General features: G+C 47.2%; 1 protein-coding gene across 1 annotated transcript in view; it reads left to right on the plus strand.

Annotated features, from left to right (window-relative positions):
• UBASH3B (ubiquitin associated and SH3 domain containing B) overlaps positions 1-9,739 on the plus strand; it is a 138,008-nt gene extending 128,269 nt beyond the window's left edge. Inside the window, exons 12-14 of the mRNA XM_029075793.2 lie at positions 5,462-5,568; positions 6,264-6,373; positions 8,410-9,739. Coding sequence (XP_028931626.1) covers positions 5,462-5,568; positions 6,264-6,373; positions 8,410-8,547 — 355 coding nt within the window. The 3' untranslated portion in view covers positions 8,548-9,739. The remainder of the gene's footprint in view (positions 1-5,461; positions 5,569-6,263; positions 6,374-8,409) is intronic.
• Positions 9,740-13,136: the final 3,397 nt, after the last annotated feature.

Raw genomic sequence — 13,136 nt, forward strand, 5'->3', positions numbered from 1 at the left:
CCACAATTAGGGGGTGGAAGACAGAGGAGGAGCCCAAGGAAGAGACTGAGAATGAGTGGCCAGTGAGATAGGAGGAGAAACAGAAGAGGGCAGTGTCAGTGAAGCCAAGGTTGGATAATGTTTCCAGGAGAAAGGAGTGGTCCACAGTGCTGAAGGCAGCTGAGTGATCTAGGAGGATTAGGATGGAGTAGAGGTCATTCGATTAGTCAAGGAGGAGATCACTGATGACTTTTGAGAGGGCAGTTTCAGTGGAGTGAGGCCGAAGCCGAATTGGAGGGGGTGAAGGGGAGAATTGGAGGAGAAAAACTGGAGACAGCGGGTGTAGACAACTCGCTCAAGGAGTGGAGAGGAATGTTAGGAGGGAAATGGGGTGATAACTGTGGTAAGCTGTAGAGTCATGGGAAAGTTTTTTTAGGATAAGGGAGACATGAGCATGTTAATAAAGTGGATAAAGCATGGGCCTGGGGTCCAGAGGACCCGGGTTCAAATCCTGGCGCTGCTACTTGCCTGCTGTGTGACCTTTGGCAAGTCACTTAACTTCTCTGTCCCCTAGTTTCGTCAGCTGCATTAAAATGGGGATTCAATACCTATTCTCCCTCCAAGCCCCATGTAGGAGAGGGACTATATCCTGTCTGATTACCTGTATCTTCTCCAGCCCTTAGAATAATGCTTAACATGTAATAAGTGCTTAAAAAATACCATAAAAAAACCCTTTTGTTAGCCAGCCCCAGTCCCACAAGGTTGTATCCACTGGGCTTGGTGGGGGTAGGTTCGAAACACCTCCGAGTCAATTGCATTTGTTCTCCCAGCCAGCTTGGTATGCAGAAAATATCAGGAAGGCCAAGAGGAACTGGGGTAAATTCCTGGGTTGGGTTTAGATGATGGGTTTAGAGGTAAATTGGGGACAAAGAAGGAAAAGTCAGGGCTTTTAGATGGTCCACTCCTACCCAAGGTGATGGGTTTCCATAAGGGCAACTGGCATTCATCTTTTGCCAGCATTTCTGTCAGAATCCAGGGCTTTGATGTCCACTGGTCAAGAGCCTGAAGCCATTGGCTTTGGGTTCCGTGCTTCTGTGGCTGGTATGATATCCACCTTAAGTAGATTTGGACTTAAACTAGCTCTTCCTCTTGTAAAAAGGCTGAAAAGATTCCTCACGCTGTGAGTGGAAGTATTTATTGAGCACTTACTGTATGCGGAACAATGTATTAAGTACTTGGGGAAGTACACTACAACAAAGTCGGTAGACATAATCCCTGACCACAAGGATCTTACAGTTTGCAGGTAGAGACAGATAAATTGAAGGTAGGGGAAATAGTAGAATATAAGGATAATGATAATAATTATGGTATTGTTAAGTGCTTAACTATGTGCCAGACACTGTACTAAGCGCTGGAGTGGATAAAAGCAGATCGGGTTGGTCACAGTCCCTGTCCCACGTGGGGCTCACAGTCTCAATCCCCATTTTACAGATGAGGTAACTGAGGCCCAGAGAACTATAATAATAATAATAATGTTGGTATTTGTTAAGCACTTACTATGTGCAGAGCACTGTTCTAAGCTCTGGGGTAGATACAGGGTCATCAGGTTGTCTCATGTGGGGTTCACATTTTTTAAATCCCCATTTTACAGATGAGGTAACTGAGGCACCGAGAAGTGAAGTGACTTGCCCAGAGTCACACAGCAGACAGGTGGCGGAGCCAGGATTAGAACCCATGGCCTCTGACTCCCAAGCCCAGGCTCTTTCCACGGAGCCACACTGCTTCTGATGATGTATAGGTACATAAATTCCTATGTACATAGGATAGGTACATAAATTCAGTGGGGCTGGGGTGAGTATCAAAGTGCTTAAAAAGTATACAGCCAAGTGCATAGTCGATGCAGAGGGGAGGGTGAATAGGGGAAGTGAGGACTTAGGGAAAGCTTCTTGGAGGATGGAATTTTACTTGGGCTTTGAAGGTGGGATAGAGGTGGATTGTTGGATGTGAAGGGGGAGGGAGTTCCAGACCTGAGGGAAGACATGGGCAAGAGGTCAGTGGCGGGATAGATGAGATTGAGATACAGAGTAGGTTGGCGCTAGAGGAGCGGAGTGCGCGACCTGGGTTTGTAGCAGGAGATCAGCAGGGCAACGTAGAAGGGAGAAAACTGATTGCATGCCTTAAAGCCGACGGTGAGGTGTTCCTGTTTGATATAGAGGTGGATGGGCAACGACCGGGGCTTTTTGAGGAGTGGGGAGATATGGACTGAAGGTTATTTCAAAAAAATGATCCGGGCAGCAGAGTGAAGTATGGACTGGAGAGGGGAGAGGCAGGGATTCACTGGGTCAGGGTTCTCAGCTGGCATTAGAAAGAAACTAAATTCATCCCTGCACCCCTCTGCTCCACCTCCACTCTCCGCCCTTCACATGAGAAGCAGCGTGGCTCAGTGGAAAGAGCCCAGGCTTGGGAATCAGAGGTCATGAGTTCTAATCCCGGTTCTGCCGCTTGCCAGCTGTGTGACTTTGGGCAAGTCACTTCACTTCTCTAGGCCTCGGTTATCTCATCTGTAAAATGGGAATTAAAACTGAGCCCCATGTGGTACAACCTGATAACTCTGTACCCATCCCAGTGCTTAGAACAGTGCTTGGCACATTGTAAGCACTTAACAAATACCATCATTATTATTAATAGAGAAGCAGCGTGGCTCAGTGGAAAGAGCCCGGGCTGGGGCATCAGAGGTCATGGGTTTGAATCCTGGCTCTGCCACTTGTCAGCTGTGTGACCGTGGGCAACTCACTTAACTTCTCTGTGCCTCAGTGACCTCATCTGTAAAATGGGGATAAAGACTGTGAGCCTCACATGGGACAACATGATTACCCTGTACATCTACTCCAGTGCTTAGAACAGTGCTCTGCACATAGTAAGCGCTTAACAAATACCAACATTATTATTATTGCTATCTACAACCTCAGACTGAGCAGGAGGAGAACCAGGTTTGGGAGGTATTGTGAGGTTTTATTGATCTGCCCCTTTGTTAGGGCCCTCTCCCTTCCCCCCACCATTGTTCAAAGTGAGGGGAGGCATTCCTGGGACTTGTAGGCTCAAGACTAAAGCTTTCATATAATAATATTAATAGTATTGTTTATAACATACCATGTGCCAAGCACTGTACTAAGTGCTGGGGGGATTAAAGATAAGCAGATAAGACACTGTCCCTGAACCACACAGGTATTGAATTTCCATTTTACAGATGAAGAAACTGAGGCAACAGGAGTCAAGTGACTTGCCCATGGTCAGATGCAGGCAGATGGCAGAGCTGGGATTAGAACCCAAGTCCTCTGACTCCTAGGCTTGAGGTCTTCCCACTATTCATTCATTCACTTATTCAATCGTATTTATTTAGCAATTACTGTGTGCAGAGCACTGTACTAAGCGCTTGGAATGTCAATTTGGTAACAGAGACAATCCCTGCCCAACAACGGGCTCTCAGCCTAAAAGGAGGAGACAGACAGCAAAACAAGTAGGCATCAATACCATCAAAATAGATAGAATCATAGATATATATACCTCATTAATAAAATCTCAGCTTGGGCAGGCTTGTGGGGTTAATCAGGCTCCAGAGCAGGTGGCCCACATGGTGGCCAACCTCGTGGCTTTCCCACAGGCCTTCAGTAGCCAAGTGGATTTGGCTGCTCACACCCAGGGTTGGCAGTGGCATTTGGGCATCAGTGGGTGTCCGGTGGTGCATATGCCACTCTGCAGACTCACCCCGTGGGGCCTGTGCAAAAGTATGGGAAGGAAGCTGTGAACGGGAGCAAATCCTTGGAATTTTTTGAATGCCTGGCTTTCTGTGGGCAGAGCTCTGTACTAAGCACTGGGAGAGTAAAGTAAAAAAAAACATGGACCCTGACCTCAAGGAGCCTATATTCTAAAGGGGGAGATAGACACACATTTAATTATCAGCAGGATCAATCATTCAATCATGGCATTTATTGAGCACTTACCATGTGCAGAGCACTTTTACTAAGTGCTTGAGAAAGGGAAAGGGAATGTAGGAAAGAGAAAACGGAAGATGCGTAGGTGGATCAAGAAGCCCTTAAACAGTAGCATACATATATATAAAAGTGTAAGGGTTGAAGGTAGCAGTTAGGAGGCAGTGACCTGGAAAGGAGAAAATTAATCAGGGAATGACTTCTGAAGGAGATGGAATTTCAGGAAGGCTTTGAAGACGGAGAGAGCAATGGTCGGGCAGATTTGAAGGCGGAAGGAGTTCCAGGCAAGAGAAAGGATTGGAGCAAGGTGCCGAGTTGGGAGGATAGAGGACAAGGCACAGTGAGAAAATAAGATTGGGAGGAACAGACAGCGTGAGTACATAGTAAGCACTTAACAAATACCATTAAAAAAAAGTAAGAGAAAGAGAGCTAATGAAGTACGTTAAGGCTAAAGACATGCTCATTAAGGAGTAGTCATTGGAGGTTTTTGAGCAGTGGAGAGATGTGCAGAATGACAATTTAGAAAAATGACCCAGGCAACAAAAGAATATTTAGATGAGGGGAGAGGCTGGAGGCAGAGAGGCCAGTGAGGAGGTAGATAACAGTAGCCCAGTCATGATACGATCAGGACCTGGACCAGGTTGGTGGCAGTGTGGATGGGGAGGAAGGATCCTGGAAATGTACTGAAAAAACTGACAGGATATAGCAACAGTCTGAATGTGGCAGCTGAAGGAGAGCAGAGAGGCAGGGATAATACCAAGATTGGGGACTTTTGGCACAAGGGAGGGTGATGGTGTTGCCCACTGTGATGGGAAAGTTATGTGGAAAAGTCCATTTGGGAGAGAAGATGAGATGAGCTTTGAGCTTTTAGAGATAATAATAATAATAATAATGTTGATATTTGTTAGGCACTTACTACATGCAGAGCACTGTTATAATGTTGGTATTTGTTAAGCGCTTACTATGTGCAGAGCACTGTTCTAAGCGCTGGGGTAGACACAGGGGAATCAGGTTGTCCCACGTGGGGCTCACAGTCTTACTCCCCATTTTACAGATGAGGGAACTGAGGCACAGAGAAGTTAAGTGACTTGCCCACAGTCACACAGCCGACAAGGGGCAGAGCTGGGATTTGAACTCATGAGCTCTGACTCCAAAGCCCATGCTCTTTCCACTGCGCCACGCTGCTTCTCAAGCGCTGTTCTAAGCGCTGGGGTAGATACAGGGTAATCAGGTTGCCCCACATGAGGCTCACAGTTAATTCCCATTTTACAGATGAGTAACTGAGACACAGAGTAGTTAAGTGACTTGCCCGCAGTCACACAGCTGACAAGTGGCAGAGCCTGGATTTGAACCCATGACCTCTGACTCCCAAGCCCTTGCTCTTTCCACTGAGCCACATTGCTTCCCTAGATATAAGATTTAATGATTCAATTTGCTTTCACCTCAAGACACCAACATATTCCCCCTTTTTTGTGTTTTGTTTCTGTCTACAGACCTCATATCCCAGTCAGCAAGTTAGTGGCTTCTGAGTCTTATGACACATACATCAGTAGAAGCTACCAAGTAACAAAAGAAATATTAAGTGAATGCAAAAGTAAGGGTAAGTGAGGCTTTCTCTGCCCCAAATCTTTCCTCTCTAGAGATTTCTCTGTTACTCATATTTCTTAAAGATGGCCAAGTGTTCTTTTTGATGCGTCTCCTGGCGACTGAAGTTGTACTAAGGAAACTGTATTTTATTGATGTATTCATTTTAATGCTAGATGTTTATTTTTGCAAACTGAAGCCACATCACAAGCACTGCTTCAATGATGGATAGTGAAATATTTACATGAGTAATGAAGGGCTTTAATGTTAGTTGAGTGTATTTTATATTTTCCTTTCTTCTTGGAAATATTTCCATGCTACGCCCAGAACTGGGGTGAAACCATGCTTCTCTCTTTCAGAAGCAAATCTTTCATTTATAGATGTCTTCAAATAAATATTTGCGTGCAGATGAGTTAAAATGGCTAATGACCCATGGACACTCCTGGGCCCATTTTTTCCTACTGGCAAGTTTTCCTTTTGGCCAAGAGGCCTCTAGATTTCAGCAGTTGCCTGCATTTGAGAATCTCTCTGGGCAGTTAAGATAGACTAAGCATTTGCCAAATGATTCCTGGCTAAAATAGGCATAGCTCTGCCAGTTTCTGGAAGACGTTCGGCCTTTCCCGCGTCTCTGCTCTGGCTGTGCTGAAGCCCTCCTGGGTGCCTTCCCAAGGGAATAATCCATCTTTGTGCCTGATGCTCTTCCTCCCCCAGGGAACAACATCTTGATCGTGGCTCACGCATCTTCTCTGGAAGCATGTACGTGTCAGCTCCAAGGGCTTTCTCCTCAGAACTCCAAAGACTTCGTCCAGATGGTCCGAAAGGTAACTCGCCATCCCAAAGCTTGAGTTGCAACAGCTCGCGGGTCCTGATAGTGTCCCAGAGGTTGGGGGTCCCGTTGGCAGGGCAGGAGTGCCTGCATGTTTTTTGGGGGTGGCAGAGGGGAGGGTGATGGACTAAGTGACCTCTTAGGTCCTTTCCAGCTCTAAGGGTCACAAGGCCGGTCTTCTCGGATTGAATGCCCTCTCCTGATTAGGAAAGTGACCACTCCATTCAACCACACATGGTTTTTGCCCAAGAAATATCCCCTCATCTCCAAGGTGGTGGCCAAGCCTTTTAGACAGCAGTCTGGGGGAGTACAGTTGCTCGGCATGTTAACGATAAGAAGTTGCTGTGACATTCGGGCTCTAGGAAAGATGACTCCAGACCCTTCCAAGGGTCTTTCCTGATCCGGAAATAGGGAAACCCTCTCCCCATGGTTTTCCTTTTGAATCTCTCCTGGTCTGGTGTGTCTACTTTGATCAGTACAGTAGCTTACATGGCCAACCAGATGCCTGCTTCTTCCGCCCAATACTTCTTCCAGGATCCCTCATTCTAGTTGGGATCAGAAGCTCTGTTAGGTTGTGTCACCTCTAGCGATCTCTGCAGTGGTGGCTGGGAGGCAGTGTGGTCTAGTGGGAAGAGGTCAGGATTGGGAGTCAAGAGACCTGGGTTCTAATCCTGGCTCAGCCACTTGCCTGCTGTGTGACCTTGAGCAAGTCGGGTCTCCATTTTATCATCTGTGAAATGGGGATTAAATCCTCCTCCCTCCTTTAGACTATGAGCTCCATAGGACTGTGTCCAACCTGGTAAACTTGTACCTCCCCCAGTGCTTTGAACAGTGCTTGACACTTAGTAAGCACTTAACAAATACCACAACAAAAAAAATCTGCCTGTTCTCCCTCCTCTTTAGACTTTGAGTCCCATCAGGACAGGAACTCTGTCTGACCTGATTATCTCATATCTGCTCCAGCGGTTGTTACAGAGCAAGTCCTTCACAAACATTATTATTATTATTTCTACCTCTATCATCCAAAACCATCTTCCCAGAGTCCCTGAGTGCTTGGCATCAGGGGGCAGGAGCACTCCTAGATGCAAGTCCAGAGCCAATTCTGTCCGTGTGATCTATTCTAGTCCAGTTCAGAGTTTTCCAGGGGCTGAAAGCAGACCCTTGGCCGCAGAGGGACCATGTCTGAGGATGACATGCTTTCTGGCCTGGGTACTTCTGTGCCAGAAGGGATCCCTTATGGGAAGCAGCGTGGCTCAGTGCAAAGAGCCTGGGCTTGGGAGTCAGAGGTCATGGGTTCTAATCCCGGCTCCGCCACTTGTCAGCTGTTTGACTTTGGGCCAGTTACTTAACTTCTTTGTGCTTCAGTTGCCTCATCTGTAAAATGGGGATTAAGACTGTGAGCCCCACGTGGGACAACCTGATCACCTTGTGTCCCCTCCAGCGCTTAGAATACTGCTTTGCACATAGTAAGCACTTAACAAATGCCATCATCATCTCAAGAGGCCAAATAAGGATGGTTTGGGGCCAGCAGGGGGCAGGTCCGGGGCATGGTGTCATGTGCTGAAGTCTGGGGGCTGGGGGGACGCGTGTGGAGCCTGTGGCCCAGCTGGGGCCCACACACTCTGCTCCCTCAGTAGAGCTGACCCTGACAGGCAGAGCAGAGGCAGAGCAAGGGCCAGCCAGACCCCACCCTGGAGGCCATGTAGCTGGGGAGCTCAGGATGGAAATGGTGATGTGAGCCGGCCAGGAACTGGCCCAGACAGGCCTACCTTAGCTTGGGATAGAGGGCCCCACACGGGGCCCAAGCCAGAATGTTGCCTGCGCCTCTCCAGCTGGCCTATCTCCCTGCCTTTAGGCTGGCATTCCAAGGACCACCAGATTGTTGCTTCCCCCTTCCCGGTCACCACATCCCCTTACATATTCCTCCAGGCATCACACTGGGGCAGCATTCTCATATCACTCCCACCCCTCACTGGAATGTGGTGGCGTTTTCACAGATTTTTCCTCTCTTCTCATGCCTCTTTCTTCCAGATTCCTTATTTGGGGTTCTGTTCCTGTGAAGAATTGGGAGACACGGGTGTGTGGCAGCTGACTGACCCACCCATCCTTCCCCTCACCCATGGACCGACTGGAGGGTTTAACTGGCGGGAGACACTGCTACAAGAATAACCCATACGGGCCGAAGAGGGACTGGAGAGACCCGTCCGAGCCAAGGGAGGAGTCGCTCTACATCGTACTTAGCACCAGCTGGAGCGGGGGCCCTCGCCACACCCCATTCCCAGCGGGGAGCCCCAATCGTCCAGCTTCTCTCCTTTCACGCAACTTCACATTTCCAAAGTTCTGATGAGACTGTGTGGATGCAAGAGACACTTCAGTTTTGGAGAACAGTCCCCAGTCCCCTCCTCCTGCCCCGTCCAGCTTTCTGCCTGACTCCTCAAGCAGTCTGGGATGCCGAGATTGCTTCTTCCAAAAGAAAACCCGAGGACGCCTAGGGTTTTTTCTACCTTTTGCACCAGGAGAGTTGGAGATTGGGGGGGGCTTCACTGGGGGACATCCGCAGGAGGGTAAAGATGCACAAAGCTCCCATTGGACGGATGGAGCCAGGCGACCCCTTCTGAAATCAGTATTTTCATTCGATCCCTCCAAGCCCAGAGAAGGATTGAGTCCCGAAAGGCCATTGGCCTCTTGGGCCCCAGAGGGTCCGTCCGTCAAGCCGGCCCCACTCCCCAGTCCCATAAGAGGGCTGGAGACTCTGGCCCGCAATCAGGCCGCTTCCTGGCCCGGTCTTCCCCTCCCGCCCATCGGGGAAGGGGGAAGGTTGTTTTCCAAGCACTTTCAAACCTTCAAGCGAGAAGGGGAGAGAGAAGGCCGAGAACGGGTCCAGTCCAGCGGAAAGATCTCCCCGGGGTGGGAGCACAATGAGCCCCAGTGAGAATCCGCAAAGGGAAAACAGATGCTTTGGCTGAACTGAGAATCGCTTGGCCAGTTTGGGATGTCGAGCTCGCGAAAGGATGGGCATCAGGTACTTGATCTGAGTTTGTCAAGAAGCTCATCTTGGGCAGCGGGCCACATCTTGATTATCCCTACCATGCTCGGGTAGGGGCACCTTGCCAGTATATGTAATACATAATAGAAGAGTCTTTCATGCATTATTTGACCAGGGATACATTCATCAGGGAGTGAACGATGACAGTCGGACTATACCAGTGTTCCTGCAGGGATGGGAGGCCACTTTGTTTTTGTAATTTATAATTTAAAATATTTGGGGAGAATAACTTTGCTGCATTTCACCTTCAGGCCTGCTTACCGCAAACTTCAAAGGGAGTTTATTTAAAGAAAATAATGACAATCAAACCAAAAACCTGGGTTCTGACGGTCTGTTCAATTGTGTGAAGACCTTTCTGGAGGCTGCTGGGAGCTCGGGAGCTTGCAAGCATGTATTTTAGTACTGTACTAGCCAACACACCAGCACGATGGAATTCCTTATATGATAACTGTTTAGAATTAAGTAGTTTCATGTAGAGGGATGTGAGATCTGGGTAAGTACATGATGTGAAGTGCGATGATTGGTCTGTGTCTGAGCAGGAGTTGAAATCGTGATGTTTTCCATAGGTCAAGGCGAGAAAGGGTCTGCTAGTCAAACTGGCTCTTTAAACATGTTTAAACCTAAACTTCAAGGTCTAAGTGTCAGAAAGACATTTCTGAGAGCTTTCATTTTGTCACGAACATATGATTTAATCATTCAATATTGGAGAAGGGATCAGTGCTGTTTTCTGATTCACATAAATTAAAATCAGGAACACCTGGTAGAAAAAGCTTCAAGAGAAGAGGCCATCACAGTTAATTAATTTTTCTTTGTTTTGCCCATTTGTGACAAGATGCATTCATACTGGTAAGTGAAATACATACCTAGGACTGCAAGTGTGCAAAACAAGGAAGAAGCATTCCATCAACTGATGAGTTGGTGGTTTTTATTGAGTCCTTACTGTGTGCAGAGCACTCAGCTAAGAGCTTGCTAGAGTATCATAGAATAGGTAGACGTGATTCCTGGCCTCAAGGAGTTCACAAATCTTATAAGTATACAAGTTTGATTGCAAAATATCTGCTCAGAGGCAAGCTAAACTGTGTGTGTGGTGCAACAGTTATCCAGATAATTTAGGCAGAATTATCCAGTTTCCGTCCACTCAACCGAAATCAAGATAATTGCCCACTATCCACCTGACTGCCTGTGTAGACGCTGTCTCGGTTTAGGTTGGATCGAGAAGTGTTTTGGAGGAATGGTGAGTCTGAGTAAAGAAGGCATCGTCAGCCAAGCGAATTGTGGCCATTTATGAATGGAAAAGACCACGTGAACATTCTGAACCAAGGGTAAAGCTGGTGTTATTTTTTTAATGGCATTTGTTAAGTGCTTATTATGATCCAGGCACTGTGCTTAGTGCTGGGGTAGATGCAAGATAATCAGGTTGGACACGGTCCAGGTCCCACATGGGGCTCACAGTCTTAATCTCCATTTTACAGATGAGGTAACAGGCACAGAGAAGTTAGTGACTTGCCTGAAGTCACACAGCAGACAAGTGGTGGAGCAGGGATTTAGTACCCAGGTTCTTCTGACTCCCAGGCCTGTGCTTTATCCACTAGGCCGTGCTCCAGCTCAAGGCTTGTTCCATATCCTATCCCACCTTGCTGACCTCCCTGCCTCCTGTCTCTCCCCACTTCAGTCCATGCTTCGCTCTGCTGCCCAGGTTACTTCTCTAAAAAAACCATTCAATCCACATCTCCCCCCTCCTCAGGAACCTCCAGTGGTTGCCTATCCATCTATGCATCAAAGAGAAACTCCTTACCATTGGTTTTAAAGCCCTCATTCAGCTTGCTCCCTCCCACCTGACTTTGCTAATTATCTGTATTAATATAGCAGCTTGGCCTAGTGGATAGAACACAGGCCTAGGAGTCAGAAGGGCCTGGGTTCTAATCACAGATCCGCCACTTGTCTGCTGTGTGACCTTGGGTAAGTCACTTGACTTCTCTGCTTCAGTTACCTCATCTGTAAATTGATGCTATTGATGCCTGTTTACTTTTATGATGCCTGTCTCCCCCATTCTACACTGCGAGCCCGTTGTGGGTAGGGATTGTCTCTATTTGTTGCTGAATTGTACTTTCCATGCGCTTAGTATAGTCCTGTACACACCGCTCAATAAATACAATTGAATGAATGAATGAATAAAATGGGGTTTAAGACTGAGTCTCATGTGGGACTGGAACTGTGTCCAACCTGATGACCTCGTATCTACCCCAGCGCTTAGAACAGTGCTCGACACATAGTGCTTAACAAATACCAATATTATTATCATTATTATTATTATGTGTCGCCTCAAGACTATAAGCTACTTATGGGCAGGGTATGTGTCTACCAACTGTGTTGTACTATAGTCCCTCAAATGCTTAGTACAGTGCTCTGCAAACAGTAAGCACTCAAATACGATTGATGGATTGATCTCACACCCAATAGATAAGAATGCAATCAAATAAAGGCATTTAGCAGATTTAAAAAAGAAGAGTGGCAGAAACTGGCTGAAATGGAATAAACTGCATGGGGCTCATTTAAACTGTGGGATAGGGACTGTGTCCAACCTGATTATCTTGTATCTACCCCAGCACTTAGTACATTGATTGGCCCATAGTAAGTGCTTAATAAATACCATTATTTAATAAAACAAGCAAAAAACCCTGCGAGCTTTAAAGGTCTCAGAGAATTGTCTACAGATAGATGTTTCTGGACCACTGGGCCACTTAGAATGGTCCAGTATTATCTGTAGATAAGACTTGGTTTTCACTGGCTGTGGTAAATGCCACATTGACTCTCCTGGGGGTAGGAGTAATTGGTGCATTTTAATGCAATTACTAGGTGCCAGGTTTCCCCCGGAGTGGTTAATGCCCCAAACACTGGCAGTAAGTGCAAATTGCTTCACCAGTATTGAGTTCAGAATGCAGAGTTTAGCTCTTCAAGACGGGATGGCTTTCGCAGGCCAGCTGATGGCAGAGAAGAGGGTATTAGCTGTTCCTCATTGCACTAGGTTGGGAAAACTGCTTTGTGGGTTGTCTGGTTTTTGATGATCTATTTCAACCGAGTTATTAAAAAATAAGTATAATTTTTAGAGTTGTGATTTTGCCAAAGAAAACCAGTTTAGAGCAATGTCCCGTTCTAGCGATGTGGTGATCGATGCTTTTGCCAGCCGAGGGCTGAGGCGGTCAACGTCCTCGTGGCATTTGGAGGGGGCAGGGGTGTCTCCCTGAGCTCCTGGCATTGCCCAGTGGGCATCGTTGGCCGTAGTCACGCCGGGCTCACATGGAAATGGAATTTCCCATTTCAATTACTGGGCCTCCCCGGGAAGTAATTGAATACGTACCATAGGAAGGGTTCAAATCTCTCTGTTATTGAGGTAACTCTTCTCTGGGTGGAAAATGGAGATATTTTCTCTGGAATCCAGACACGTGAGACGTGAGGGTATAATTTAAAGCTGGCGATGAATCGCCCTTTTGAATTGTCTCCAAGTAATGAATGTGTTCTCATCCAGATGAACGGCAGCCTAATTTCACAAGCGTCAGCACTGTCACCAACTGTATGGGAGGCGACGGTGGCCGTGAACTTCGTGGTTAATAAGTAGCGGGATCATTTGCATTTAAATTGCAGCCTGATTCGGGTCTGAAAAATAATGAGATGCGTCTAAGAGGCTGGGGTGGGAGCGGGGTGGGAGGCGTAG

Source organism: Ornithorhynchus anatinus, chromosome 11 (assembly GCF_004115215.2).
Source record: "Ornithorhynchus anatinus isolate Pmale09 chromosome 11, mOrnAna1.pri.v4, whole genome shotgun sequence".
NCBI classification, from domain to species: Eukaryota; Metazoa; Chordata; class Mammalia; order Monotremata; family Ornithorhynchidae; genus Ornithorhynchus; species Ornithorhynchus anatinus.